The 12,307-nt window shown below is 37.8% G+C and overlaps 1 protein-coding gene across 6 annotated transcripts in view; it reads right to left on the bottom strand.

Annotated features, from left to right (window-relative positions):
* Positions 1-12,307, bottom strand: part of LOC109110284 (dedicator of cytokinesis protein 7-like) — a 44,807-nt gene that overhangs the window by 2,578 nt on the left and 29,922 nt on the right. For 3 of the 6 annotated variants that reach the window (XM_042718799.1, XM_042718819.1, XM_042718836.1), the window contains 21 exons: positions 11,958-12,071; positions 11,537-11,704; positions 10,944-11,083; positions 9,871-10,040; positions 9,532-9,680; positions 8,500-8,682; positions 7,443-7,741; positions 7,154-7,250; positions 6,907-7,041; positions 5,842-5,994; positions 5,577-5,735; positions 5,096-5,196; positions 4,818-5,010; positions 3,966-4,109; positions 3,684-3,815; positions 2,777-2,791; positions 2,179-2,304; positions 1,597-1,686; positions 880-1,116; positions 657-800; positions 469-575 (listed from right to left, as the gene is read on the bottom strand). In XM_042718799.1, the coding sequence (XP_042574733.1) occupies positions 469-575; positions 657-800; positions 880-1,116; positions 1,597-1,686; positions 2,179-2,304; positions 2,777-2,791; positions 3,684-3,815; positions 3,966-4,109; positions 4,818-5,010; positions 5,096-5,196; positions 5,577-5,735; positions 5,842-5,994; positions 6,907-7,041; positions 7,154-7,250; positions 7,443-7,741; positions 8,500-8,682; positions 9,532-9,680; positions 9,871-10,040; positions 10,944-11,083; positions 11,537-11,704; positions 11,958-12,071 (3,056 nt within the window). The remainder of the gene's footprint in view (positions 1-468; positions 576-656; positions 801-879; positions 1,117-1,596; positions 1,687-2,178; positions 2,305-2,776; positions 2,792-3,683; positions 3,816-3,965; positions 4,110-4,817; positions 5,011-5,095; positions 5,197-5,576; positions 5,736-5,841; positions 5,995-6,906; positions 7,042-7,153; positions 7,251-7,442; positions 7,742-8,499; positions 8,683-9,531; positions 9,681-9,870; positions 10,041-10,943; positions 11,084-11,536; positions 11,705-11,957; positions 12,072-12,307) is intronic. The other 3 variants (XM_042718809.1, XM_042718843.1, XM_042718829.1) reach the window with 2 other exon arrangements.

The following is a 12,307-nucleotide window of genomic DNA, read 5'->3' as shown; positions in this document are numbered from 1 at the left end:
GGTTCAATGCACAAGAGACCCAGAACTCTCAGTCCAAAAAAAAAAGGCTGTCCATTTTAATGAACTGCATTAAAGAAAAAGCTTTTTAACTTGATTGAATTGCAATTTTTTTTTTACAAATTCAGTATGATTCAATAATATATAATAATAATAATTCAATAAAGTTGATATACTGAACTGAAAAAACAGGTTAAGCAATACTTAATAAAAATATTCAGAAAACGAAAAATTGTAAAACTGCTGCCTTACTTAAAATTATTTATTTAGTTATTTTTAAGTATCGTACTCTACTTTAAATCACTTTTGTTGGTCAGTAGTTTTAAATGCTAAAAATTGATGCTGTTGCATTGGCAGGATTTTTAATCAATGCGCTGATAAACAAATTAAAAGTAATCGCTACCTAAACGTTTCCAACTCAAAAAGGGAGCATGCTTGTGTGCAAGAATGTTTGCATAAAAGTCACTCCACCTTTTAGAGAAATCTTTGAAGCAGAGGCGCAGTTTATTGTGATGCCGGAAGAGTTTGGGGTCCTCAGGGATTTCAGACAGGAAGACCTGAGCCACCTCCAGCGGACCCTTTGTGACAACATGCACAGGTTCACATCCATTAACAAACCAACATACTGGAAAAAAACAACTATTTCATCTAAATGTTACCTGATTAACAGTGGTGCCAACACAACCCTGAAGCACCATCTGGAGCATCTTTGGGTCAGCAGGGTCCTGATGGGTCGCGAAGGCCAGCTCTTGTGTTTTCTTCTGCATATCCTCAATCGCCACCTCCATCGGCATCAGAACGATCTGTAGGGAGGAGGAAAAATATTTAGAAAATCTGTTTTGAAGCAATTTTCCGAACCTCCAAATCGAAAGTGTTTCACACCTCCTCTTTGTGGATGACGTTGATGCGGGTCTTGATGTAGGGGAAGGCGTGGGAGGTGGTGAGGATTGTCTTGCGTTTGTACTGCTCGTGCAGGTCGCCGTGGGCCCGACCATCCAGCGTGAACGGTGTACAGTACATGAACGTGCGCAGGTTATAGTTCTTGTCAAAGTATGTGATGCGCTCCTTCAGCTCATAAGTATCGAAGAAGGGCTCCACGTATGTGATCTGTAGGTACGCCTGGGTAACAAAAACATACACAGCACTGTTCAACATGGAGAACATATGTACAAAACTGCAGTTATATTGGTCAAAAAGAGATTCAGACCTAAATATTCTAAAAACGAATCAGTGTTGTTATTCTTAACTATTAAAAATCTTTTTTAATTTGAAATAAAGCTGAAATAAAATGTAAATATTAGATGGAAAATAACCCTAAAAAACATAAAAACTTGATAAGTAACCAAACTAAATAAAGTACTAAAATGACAAACTATAACTGAAAAAGAAATAAAGCTAAATATAAATATAAATATTAAAAAAAAAATGACTAAATCACATAAAATGACAAACTTAGTTTGAAAACTGAAAAAATTAAAATAAAAGCCAATTTAAATGGTTATAAATGCTAAAATGGTATATACATAACATGAAATGAATGTAGATGTGTTTTTGTTTGATAAAAAAGCCTTCAGTCTTGCACTTGTGGTAATATCTGACCTTATTGGGGTCCAGTTTGTTTTTGTCAACAGGGTTGGAGTCCTTGATGATCACCACCACGTCGTCACCGAATCGCTCAGAGTAAAATTCCTATAAAAGAAATGAGCATAAACCTTACAAATGATCATACTAAAAGCATCATTTGAGATGCACAGAAACAACAGGTAAACCATTTTTCAGACCACGGTCCCAAGATTTGTATCCCCTGAACTATGAATAATTTCTTATAGATTAATATAAATTGTAAAAAGTGTTTTTCCTTAGTCCTTTAAAATGTAGGACACTTTCAAACATATAATTATATATATATGTGGCTGCATATGTATAAACTAAACAAAATTAACAATTTTAGAAATAAAATAAAACAGATAAAATAAAAATAAAGTGTGAAAATGTTTGTAATTGTAATATTTATAATTATAACTATTTAAAAAAAAACTTAAATGTAAAATTTAATTACTACTACTAATATTATTAAACAATTACTTCTCAATAATATTATTAATAATAATAGTTGTTGTTACTATTATTCAAATAAAAATATTGTTATTGTGATATTAGCACTTCAAACCAGAAACGTACCTCCAGTCTATGTGAGATCTCGGCTAGTTTGGTGATGGAAGGCTCTTTATAGACAAACTCCTGCTCATCCAGATCGCCAAAGCGGCATCCATAGAGGCCCACACGGAAGTAAGTGCCAAACATCCTCTATGGCCTGAACATTTAGGACAGGAACAATTGAGATGCATGTAAGAAGAGAGAAGAGCATGGCATGTCACATAAAGCCTAAATAACATCATTTTTTCTGTTTCAGCCACAACATGCCTCAGGGCACAACACTGATGGCATGGAGGATGGGTTTATGGATCCGAATGCGTGCACATGTGCCCTAGGACAACACTGACTCGTGCCATTCTTGTGAAATGGCCTTACATAAATGTGTCAGAGACGGTGAACCTTACAGAGGGATGGAACAGCTTGAATTTTGTGTTTGGTAACCAAGTTCATGTTCACTCACCAGGAAAACATCCAGACCACACACGGGGAGACCGATGGAGAAATAAAAAGAGACAAAGACCAGAGACAGTTAGTTTCTGTGTGTGAGAAAATTCCATCTTACATAAACTGCAACATATGGTACTGATAAATACAGAAGCACAGTGTGATCGATCAGCCATACCTCCCATCCTGAGCTCTGTGTGCGGACACAGCAGGAGACACATCATCACCGACGAGACAGAGAAAAGACATCAGTCAAACATCTAAACCACACACATTAGCTTTACACCACAGCTCAGCAATTAATGTCTGTGGTCAAATCATTTAAAATTCTCTTTATATAGCTACTAGAGCTGTGAAATACTAGTTTGCTAGTTTGGTACAATAACTTATTATTAACTTAATACAATTAAAATACCAACATACCATAAATTCATCTAAATTCACTCTTTGACAGCAGGGGGTGCTTTTGTAAAAGCAGAAATATATCCGTTACCCCTGTATACAATGCAGCGCTGCATTTATAAATGCTTTATTAGACATCATACAGAGGTAAGATATTACGCTTTCATAAAAGCCTCCCCGAAATAAAACTCCTCAGATATGCACAAAGCACATGAACGGCCTATTTCAATGTCAGAAAGGTGACTTTCACTGAAGGGCAAAGATTTTGCAGGTATTATGAAATGATGAAAATGATGAAAATAAGGACTGCAGAATTCTCCCATGAGCTATTCATGTTTAAAGTAGTGCTTACATTTAGAAGCTGCTAAGATCAGGATATCCTGTATTTAACATGATTAATGGAGTGAAAAATGCATTTTTTTTTTTGCAGAAACGTATTCACTTAATCAAAAAAAAAAAAAGTATTACTATTTTATTACTATTTACTACTGTGGTTATATAATGGACGAAGTATAGCAGGTTATTTTTTTACTATTACAAGAAATAACAAACTGCTATTTGTGTACAATGAATATTGCTAAAAATCGAATAATCATTTAACAAACTCCTTGAACAGTATAAGATTGTTTGGAATTTTTTGTAGACATGTTCAGCTCTTTAACAACCTTCCCGTGTCAACAAACCTGATTGTATACTTTGTTGAAGGCATCCTGCAGTTTGCCGTGGACAGAGGCCAGCTTCTTAAAGTCTCTGTTGGCCTCGTGAATGGGACAAAGGATTTTGTAGACTTCATTTATGGCCTCGTACATGGCAGCCTGGAGGAGAGACAGAATCTACAGTCAACCTTCAGTTAATAGTTAATAATCACATAAAAATGTGTGCCGCTGGCTTGGATACGAGTCTAATCCCTTTGATGCACTCAGTTTTCATGACTGTGGGGGGAGTGACGTGACGTGAGCTCTCACCATGTTGAACGAAGCAGCTGCTTGCTCCAGAAGTCCCACGAGCCCAGACTCACTGAAGTACTTCCCTGAACAGATGCCCTCCTCCTCTGGGGACAGAATATCATCAGACACCGCAGACTCCTCCAGCACATTGGACGAAATACTCTGTGAAACAATCCACAAATTGTATCATCAATTCTTGTACATTTTTAATCGAATGAGCAAAGTGTCCAGTGAGAATATGGTTTACATTTGCATTTTCAATAAATTCCTCTAAATATAAAAAATATTACTTACTTATTAAACTTTATTAAAATTAAAAATTTATTCAATTTTATATTACTTCATTAAAATGTTTTAAATTATTTAAAATGTATTAGTTATTAATAATTTTACATAACAATGTTCTCAAATAATTATGCTATTATTAGTGTAAAAAACTACTGTAACGCTATATAAATTAAATTTTTATTGAGTAAAATGACAAAATACTTAATTTCAAATTTTTCCAGACCTGATGGAAAAAAAAGAATGGGAATGTTGATATGAAACAACCACTGTGTATATACTATTTTTTTAGCAATATTTATATAATATTATGGTATTTCTTATTATTTTAAATGTTATTTTTACTGTTATATTTTGAGTTTTAGTAATTTTGTTATGTGCTTTTTCAATTAAATTTTTTAAAATATTCCTATACAGTTTTAATTAATTTAAAATTAGTTTTTCAAATTAAACTTATAAAACCAGGAAGTGTCCTCATAAACCATGTTTAATGTTTACACTGTAATACCCATGGCCATTATACACATTTGTGTCCTCATAAACCATATATTCAAACTCACACATACACACACATACAGAATTTACCTGGAATGACACACAGCCGATAGGGAGGTAGCGGCAATCTTCAAGCATGCTGAGGTACTCTGCCACCAGGGCGGCGCTATGCACCAGGCAGTGTGCTGCCTCCGCGTGGTTCCCTCTCTCTGAGTGCTTCCCTGCCATGTTCTGCAGCCACGTGAGTCTCAGATCAGGAGAGTTCTGATAGCCCTTAGCAATCCTACACACAGAGAAGAGCCATTTGTACATGTAGCACACGAGCCACATTAAATGTCCTTTCCTTTTTATGATGACAAAGCACTGACCTGTACATGAGGTCTATAAGCATCTCTGGGTCCTGCTGGTGCTCCTTCATCTTCACAGTGTCAGTGAGAATCATGTGGAGATTGAAGACGAGATCCTGTACCTACGGAGATGACAGAAGAAAAGTGCCTGAGTATTATAGTTTTTCTTTCTATTTTGAGTTAGATTTTATTTTTATATTTTCTGTTTTCACTGTGTTTTAAGCATTTGTTGTGTATAAATGAGAAATGCTCATTATTTATATATTTCAGCTTATTTTATTTCAATAACAATGTTTAATGGTTTTAGTTGTTGATAATAACCCTGAAGTGACTCTACTTTAGCATAATCATCAGCAGATATAAAGTGTTCCATTATAAAGAATCTATCTCTTTATTGATCCCTAAAGAGCACAGTGGTGGTGGTGGGTTTTGGGTTTTCATCCGCTGTGGGATTTGAACCAACAACCTTTTAGCTACCAGCTCAGATCCAAGTGTTTGATACCTGCTCAGGGAAGGGGGAATCTCTGAGCTCCAGGTCATCCTCTGCATATGTGAGAATCGTTTTTAAAGAGCGTCGCAGATGCTCTTCATTGAACTTCATCGAGGTTCCCACGAGTGAAGACAGAGACATGGTGACCTGCATTTTCACACGGGCGAAATTCTACAGAACAGCAGAAAAGACATAGGATTTAGTTGATCAGATTTCTCCTCTGTATGTAGGGAAAGCTGAATCATGGATAGGAGTTTAACGTGACTTTGTGCCTTACGTTTCCGATTTCAAAGTTCTGTCTCATGAGGAGGTAGAGGGAGGAGCTGGCGTGGCTGCGTATGGAGCTGACACTGCTGCTGCAGTGACGCAGTAACCGCAAACACAGATCTGCACAGAGCTCAGTGTCCTCCTCAAACAACATCTCAGGGAACTACAGAAACACACATGCAAAGCTTAGTTTCTTCTACAACAAGGAAAGGTCTTGAAGTTTCAAGCTTGTTTTATTTAATGATAATGATCTTGAAAATCAAGTCAAATTCAAGTCTGTAAAATCTCAGTGTAACAATGTAAAGATGTTGTCTATATAGTTACTAGTGTGTTTTCATTAGTAATGGAGCGGGTTTCTTTAATGGGTTTCTTCAGTTCAAAAGTTTCAGTTCAGTAATATTCAAACATACATGTATACATGTTGTTACAAAAAAAATTATATTTCAAATAATACTGTTCTTTTGAACGATAATTTTTTTTATAAGAAATGTTTCTTGAGCAGCAAATAAGCATATAAGAATGATTTCTGAAGGATCATGTGACACTGAATGATGTTGAAAATTTAACTTTGCATCACAGGAATAAATGACATTTTAAAACATATTCAAATTGAAAAAAAAAAAATATTTTAAATTTTAATAATATTTAAAAAATCACTGTTTTTACTGTATTTTTCATCAAATAAATGCAGCCTTGGTAAGCAAAAGAGACTTCTTTCAAAAACATTTAAAAATCGTATCGATCCCAAACATTTGAACAGTACTGTACATTTAATACAAATTAATGATTTTAAATAAGATCTAAACGAACACTTATTTTACACATTTTACACAAAAGCCAAATGAAACTATTTTAGGCATGCATTGATATGAAAATTCTGGCTAAAAACAATACACTGAAAATTGTTTTCATCAAATTACCAATAACCAATAAATGGTTGATAAAATTATAGAATGATGCAAAGATATAATTCTATACTATCATGTCGGATTACCCAAATGCAGTATAGGTTTTGCAATAATGTTCAGTACTCAGAGTTAGGGATGAACAAGCAATGTTAACAACAGACACAAACCTTGTAGACCAAAGCTCTCTGAGTACTGAAGCAGTGCTGCAGGAAGAGGGCACTCTGGTTTCCTGCCATACTGTGGAGGAGGACTCTCAGGACACCAACCAACACACTCTCCTTCAGCTCTGACATCACCACCGTCTGATGCAAAAACGCACACAAACACATATGAACTATGTGAAAATGACGCATGTCATAACACATGATATTTGTAGTAAATGCATTCAAATGAGAGGGACAAAGTCTACTTTACTTTGACAATGACCTCCAGTGTGTCCAGGGCTATGAGAGCAGCTTCTGTCGCCAAGTTTCCATCCACTACCGACTCCTGCTCCACCTCCGCTTTGGTTCTGCACAGAGACAGTGATTACAGTAAGCTATTCATAGCACCCATGACACACACACACACACACTGTACATGTTCTGTGTGATTATGTGCTTCATTAAGTCAAACGGACAGCTACAGCAACATCAATTAGATGTCAGTGAACGTGAACAGCAACGAAAAGATATTCAGTAAGAGAAGAGGAAAAAAGACACACTTGTCCACTCTGTCTGCGTTCTGTCTCCAGTGAGTGACGTTTTTCCTCCAGCGGACGTTCTCCTGACCTCCGTAAGGACTGCGCTCTGAGGAACACACAGGAACAGAGGTGAATGACAAATTCAATGCTTTGACATTTACTTGCACACATACCAACAGAGCACCTGTTGTACCTCTGCAGCGACGGACCATCTCCTGTCTTGCTCCGATGGTGCCCAGTATGGCCTCCTCCAGACGGGCCTTCATGTCCTGAGACTTTTTAAAGGTCAGACTGTTTATCCTCTGCAGGGCTTTCTTCCCCTGAGAAGAGGCACAATGAACAGGATGAACAAAAAAATGTTTACATACAACACAAAAATGTATGTAAAAAAAATTCCTGAACGTGTCAGAGGAATAGGTGTAACATAAGGAGCGACTTCCAAAACTTCAGTTCCAAGTCATTTTTCTGAATTTTAAAGTGGCCATGTCATATTTTTAGCATTTTATTTCTCCTCTGTTCAGCCAAATATAGGTTTAAACTGGCACATGCACAACACAGCCTCTTTGTAAATAATTACTTTGTGGAAAATAATACAAAATTTTTTTTTGAAAGTTTATTGCAATGATCCCAAACTGTGAGAACATCAGAATCAGAATCAGAATCAGAAAGATTCAAACTGTGAGAACATGTTTTATATATTGTATTTTCAAGTTTTAAAACATTATTTATTTTAGTAAAAATATATTTTTTATAAAATGTAATGTAATGCTTGCAAATAAATATGGTATTATTAGTATAAATACTATCCAGCCCTGAAAAAAGTCTGAAAGATTTTCAATTTAAAATTCCCAGATTTTTAAAAAGTGTTTGTAAGGATATGCATATCCTTTGGGAGAATAAGCAAAGTGCAACATGATGTTTGATTGGCCTGCATTTTACTCTTACTGCTCCTTTGGTATTTAAGATAAAACAGGATCAATCCTACTATCCCTTCACTACTCTCTCACCGTTAGGGTTAGGATGGGCCATGTTTCTAAATATCAAAGAGTCATTACTTGAGAAGGGCATGTGGATGTACCTTGTATTCGAAACAGGAAAGACAGAGGTGAAGAAGATCAAGCAAGCGGTTGATTTGTGGCACAGACAGGTCTGAGATCCAGCGCTCCAACAGCCCTGCGTCTGCGTTCTTCAGCACCCACAGAAAACAAACCAGCAGCGTCCTGCTGCACTCTGCAGAGAGGGTGCTACACTGACGGCCCGCCTGACGAAGAAAAAAACAAAAACACATTTATACTACACAAATACACTCATAAAGACAAAACACATCAAAGCCGACCTGATTAGACATCACATCCAGCAGCCTGTTTGGGACAGACAATATACAGAGGATGTCCTTACACACCCATATGTATAATAAACACTCGGAGACACATGATCCTCATTTCCCCAGCCATACACAAGCCTTTAATATTCACTTATAACCAGGAAACCCTGTTGTACACCTTCAGAGCAGAGAGTACACCCCTCTAGTGGTGGAGAGCAGTACTGCTGCCAACAGAATGGACAGGAGTGAATCATAGACTGTGTAAAAACATGGACGTAGTGTCTTTGACGTCACCCGTAGGCTTCCGAAGAGCGTTTCTGAAGCTCAAAGTGGGCGGAGGCGGCCGTCGCCATCTTGGCAGCACGTCACTGCATGTCACTCCCGGATAATCGAAAATGGGCAAAAAGGCGGAAGCTGGTTGCTGAAGCCACGCCCACCTAGCGCGACAGCAGTGTCAGCAGCGGCAATCCACCTGTCACTCAAGTGGCCACACCCTTAATTATGCAGAACTTTAAGGCTTAATATAATTTAAACGGATGAGTTATAAAAAAAAATTCACCCCCTCACAGTTGTCATGAAGGGCAAAATTTGCTATATAGACCAAAATAATTTTTTTGAACCAGGCTGTAAACATTTCTGTTCAAATAAATGCAGCCATAAGAGACTTCTTTCAAAAACATTAACCTAAACGTACATTACAGTTCAAAAACTGAAAAATGCACATTTGTAACATGATTCATATTAGTAACATGAGTTATTAATCGTGGTCAGAGAGCAGGTACTCACCACTGAGGGCAGAGTGAAGTGGTTGGCTTTGGAATGGGGGAGTGGTGAGCCAGCTATCGCCATGGCAACAGACTGGCTGATGGTGCCGTTGTCTGGGTCGTTATCGTCGACGAGCACCGAGGCGTGACGTACGCGCTGTGGGGACGGGTCTGGAACATACAAAGGTGGAGAGATACAGATCTCGGCTGAAATGGGACTTTTGTTCCGTTTTTAATGACTCTGTGGAGCTCTGACCTTTGAAAGACTATTCAACTCATAAACAAAAGAGTTTATATAAATAACTGAAGAGATAAGCAGTCTGCTCTATTGTGGGCGCTCGGCTCACAGGGTCTCACTAACCGGTGAAGTCGTAAAGCTGGCCCAGCGTCTCCATGACGATGGGGATGAGTGGCAGGTAGAGCTGGGCGATGTGCGAGCGGACCTGGGGGTCTGTGTAGCGGGGGTCCGCGTCGTGACTGCACAGCAGAGAATGCAGCGCACTGATGGCCTTCTTGTGTAGGAAGAACACACTGAGAAAGAGGCGTGAGAAGTGATTTGAGGTGTTGAAATCTTATTTATAAAAGCAGTTCAAAGCCTTTTTCTGTGCTAATTTAAGGGTAAAATTTAAAACTAAATGGCTTCAAACATGGTTAAAAATGCTAATACTTCAAAACCATATCATTAATTTGTAAGACAAAGCTGAACAAATATTTCCTTCACAGAGAAATATTTGAAGGTTACATGCTATTGATTTAATTGAATACCATTAATATTAATATTAATATTTAACTTTTTAAACAAAGGAGTGTCAGCATAACAAAGGAGTGTCTCATCAGCATATTTCCTTTATGGCTGGAATACACTAAAACAGATTTTATTTGAACAGATTTGAAACACTAGACATCACACACTTGTCGAACAACTGAGCATCATACACAAAACGACTCGCATAGAACAATGTGTTCTAAAATCGTCTCAAAATATCCTCCGACTGGATGGAATCATAGTCTGAAGCTAAAAAAATAAAAATTGAGGTCTATGTTCATTATACACTATGTGATTTTCTGTGAAATCTGTCAACTGCTCAAAATCTGCAGATGACTGACTTTCGGCAAATAGCATTGACTCCAGATTGCAAATCGGGACCGAAAACATTGGGCAAAACTCATGTACAGTAATGTTTTTCAGCCTTTAACTATTGTATCGAAATTGGCATTGTGAATTATCAAATTTCACCAGTATTGGTACTGATTTCTAAAATTTGGGGAATTTTAACAAACAGATTTGTTTAATTGTGTGTATTATAAATCCATATTAGCCTATATTTATTGACCATAAGATGAAAGCAATCAGCTACTAACATAAGCTGAACATGTCTATATGTGTATCGCTAGCAAAACACTTGAGTGTGCGAGCGTAGGAACGTATCTCACCCTTCTCCGTCTGGCTCGAGGATGAGTGACAGTTCAGCCAACAGCAGACCAGAAAGAAAATGCTGCTGGCGGAACGGCACCGACAGTTCGAACATGCTGACCACACCCTGATCCTGAACATGACAGGAGAACGCTGAGCTCTACGAGAGAACACACAGAAAATGAGTGTCCAGCTTGATATAATGTGGTTGTATGGCAGACAGAAACATAAAAAGCTTGAGGAGTAAAGTAAATCTGCTTAAGTCTGCTTATTTATAATCAATATATTGTAATTAATAAATTGTACATTTTAGTTAAATTACTAACACTATTCTACAAAAGTTTGGGCTCAGTAAGATTTTCTGCATTCAGCATTAAAGGACATTTATAATGTTACAAAAGATTCCTATTGCACATAAATGCTGCTTCGGTGAACCTTCTCTTCATCAAAGAATCCTAAAAACATGTATCATGGTTTGCACAAAATATTAAACAGCACAACTATTTTTAACACTGATAATAAGATGTTTATTGAGCAGCAAATCAGCACATTAGAATGAATTTTGAAGAGTTGTTTGACACTAAAGAGAGAGTTAGAGTGAGTGTGTGTGTACCTGAGAGGTGGTGGAGGATGTGGAGGGTGAGGGGGACGCGGGGGGACTGAGGGTGGCGCAGGGCAGGTTCAGGGTGACGTAGTGCTCGTGACTGCAGACGATCCTTATGAAGTCCATCCTCAACGCTGTCAGAGAGTTTGGGTTCTGCGCTGTGTGGAGCTTATTAATCTGAAGACACAAATGCAACAAACTGTCATTTGTCACTAAAGGTTCTAGGGTGAATTCACAGTTGAGCCTCATCTGCATGTGTCTCCTTCACTAAACCACTTGCAACCCATGTAAACCAGCAGACAGCAGAAATTCATCATATGAAGACCAAATTCTGGAGAAGAGCTTCATTACCAATCATATATTCAGACTACGCTATAATCAAGCACACTGGAGCATTTTAAAATGTGTGCTTGTGTGTTTGTGCATGTACCTGTTTATAATATGACCGGACGAGGTTGAAAACAAAGCCTCTGTCCAAGAGAGACAGCAGGTCATTAAGGAAAAAGGCCAGGCTGCTGTTTAACCTCTCCACTAGCTCGACATCCTGAAACGCACACAGATATTGGTTCAGACAGAGATAAGCATGCTTCCTGTTGATTCATAACAACAGTTAACAGTAATAAAACACAGATGCGTAGCAAGAGAGCAAGCAAGGCAGGCAATTGCCTGGGGCCCTGCATTTTTAGGCGGCCCCAGACAGCTGACCATTTGAACAATCGGAAATTTCATTATTAATATAACATGGAGCAATACATCTGCATGCCCTCTAGGGGGCCCCCT

The sequence above is a fragment of the Cyprinus carpio genome, chromosome A3 (assembly GCF_018340385.1).
Source record: "Cyprinus carpio isolate SPL01 chromosome A3, ASM1834038v1, whole genome shotgun sequence".
In the NCBI taxonomy this organism is placed as follows: Eukaryota; Metazoa; Chordata; class Actinopteri; order Cypriniformes; family Cyprinidae; genus Cyprinus; species Cyprinus carpio.
Note: the sequence above shows the minus strand (reverse complement) of the source record. Positions and strands in the feature narration are given on the sequence as shown.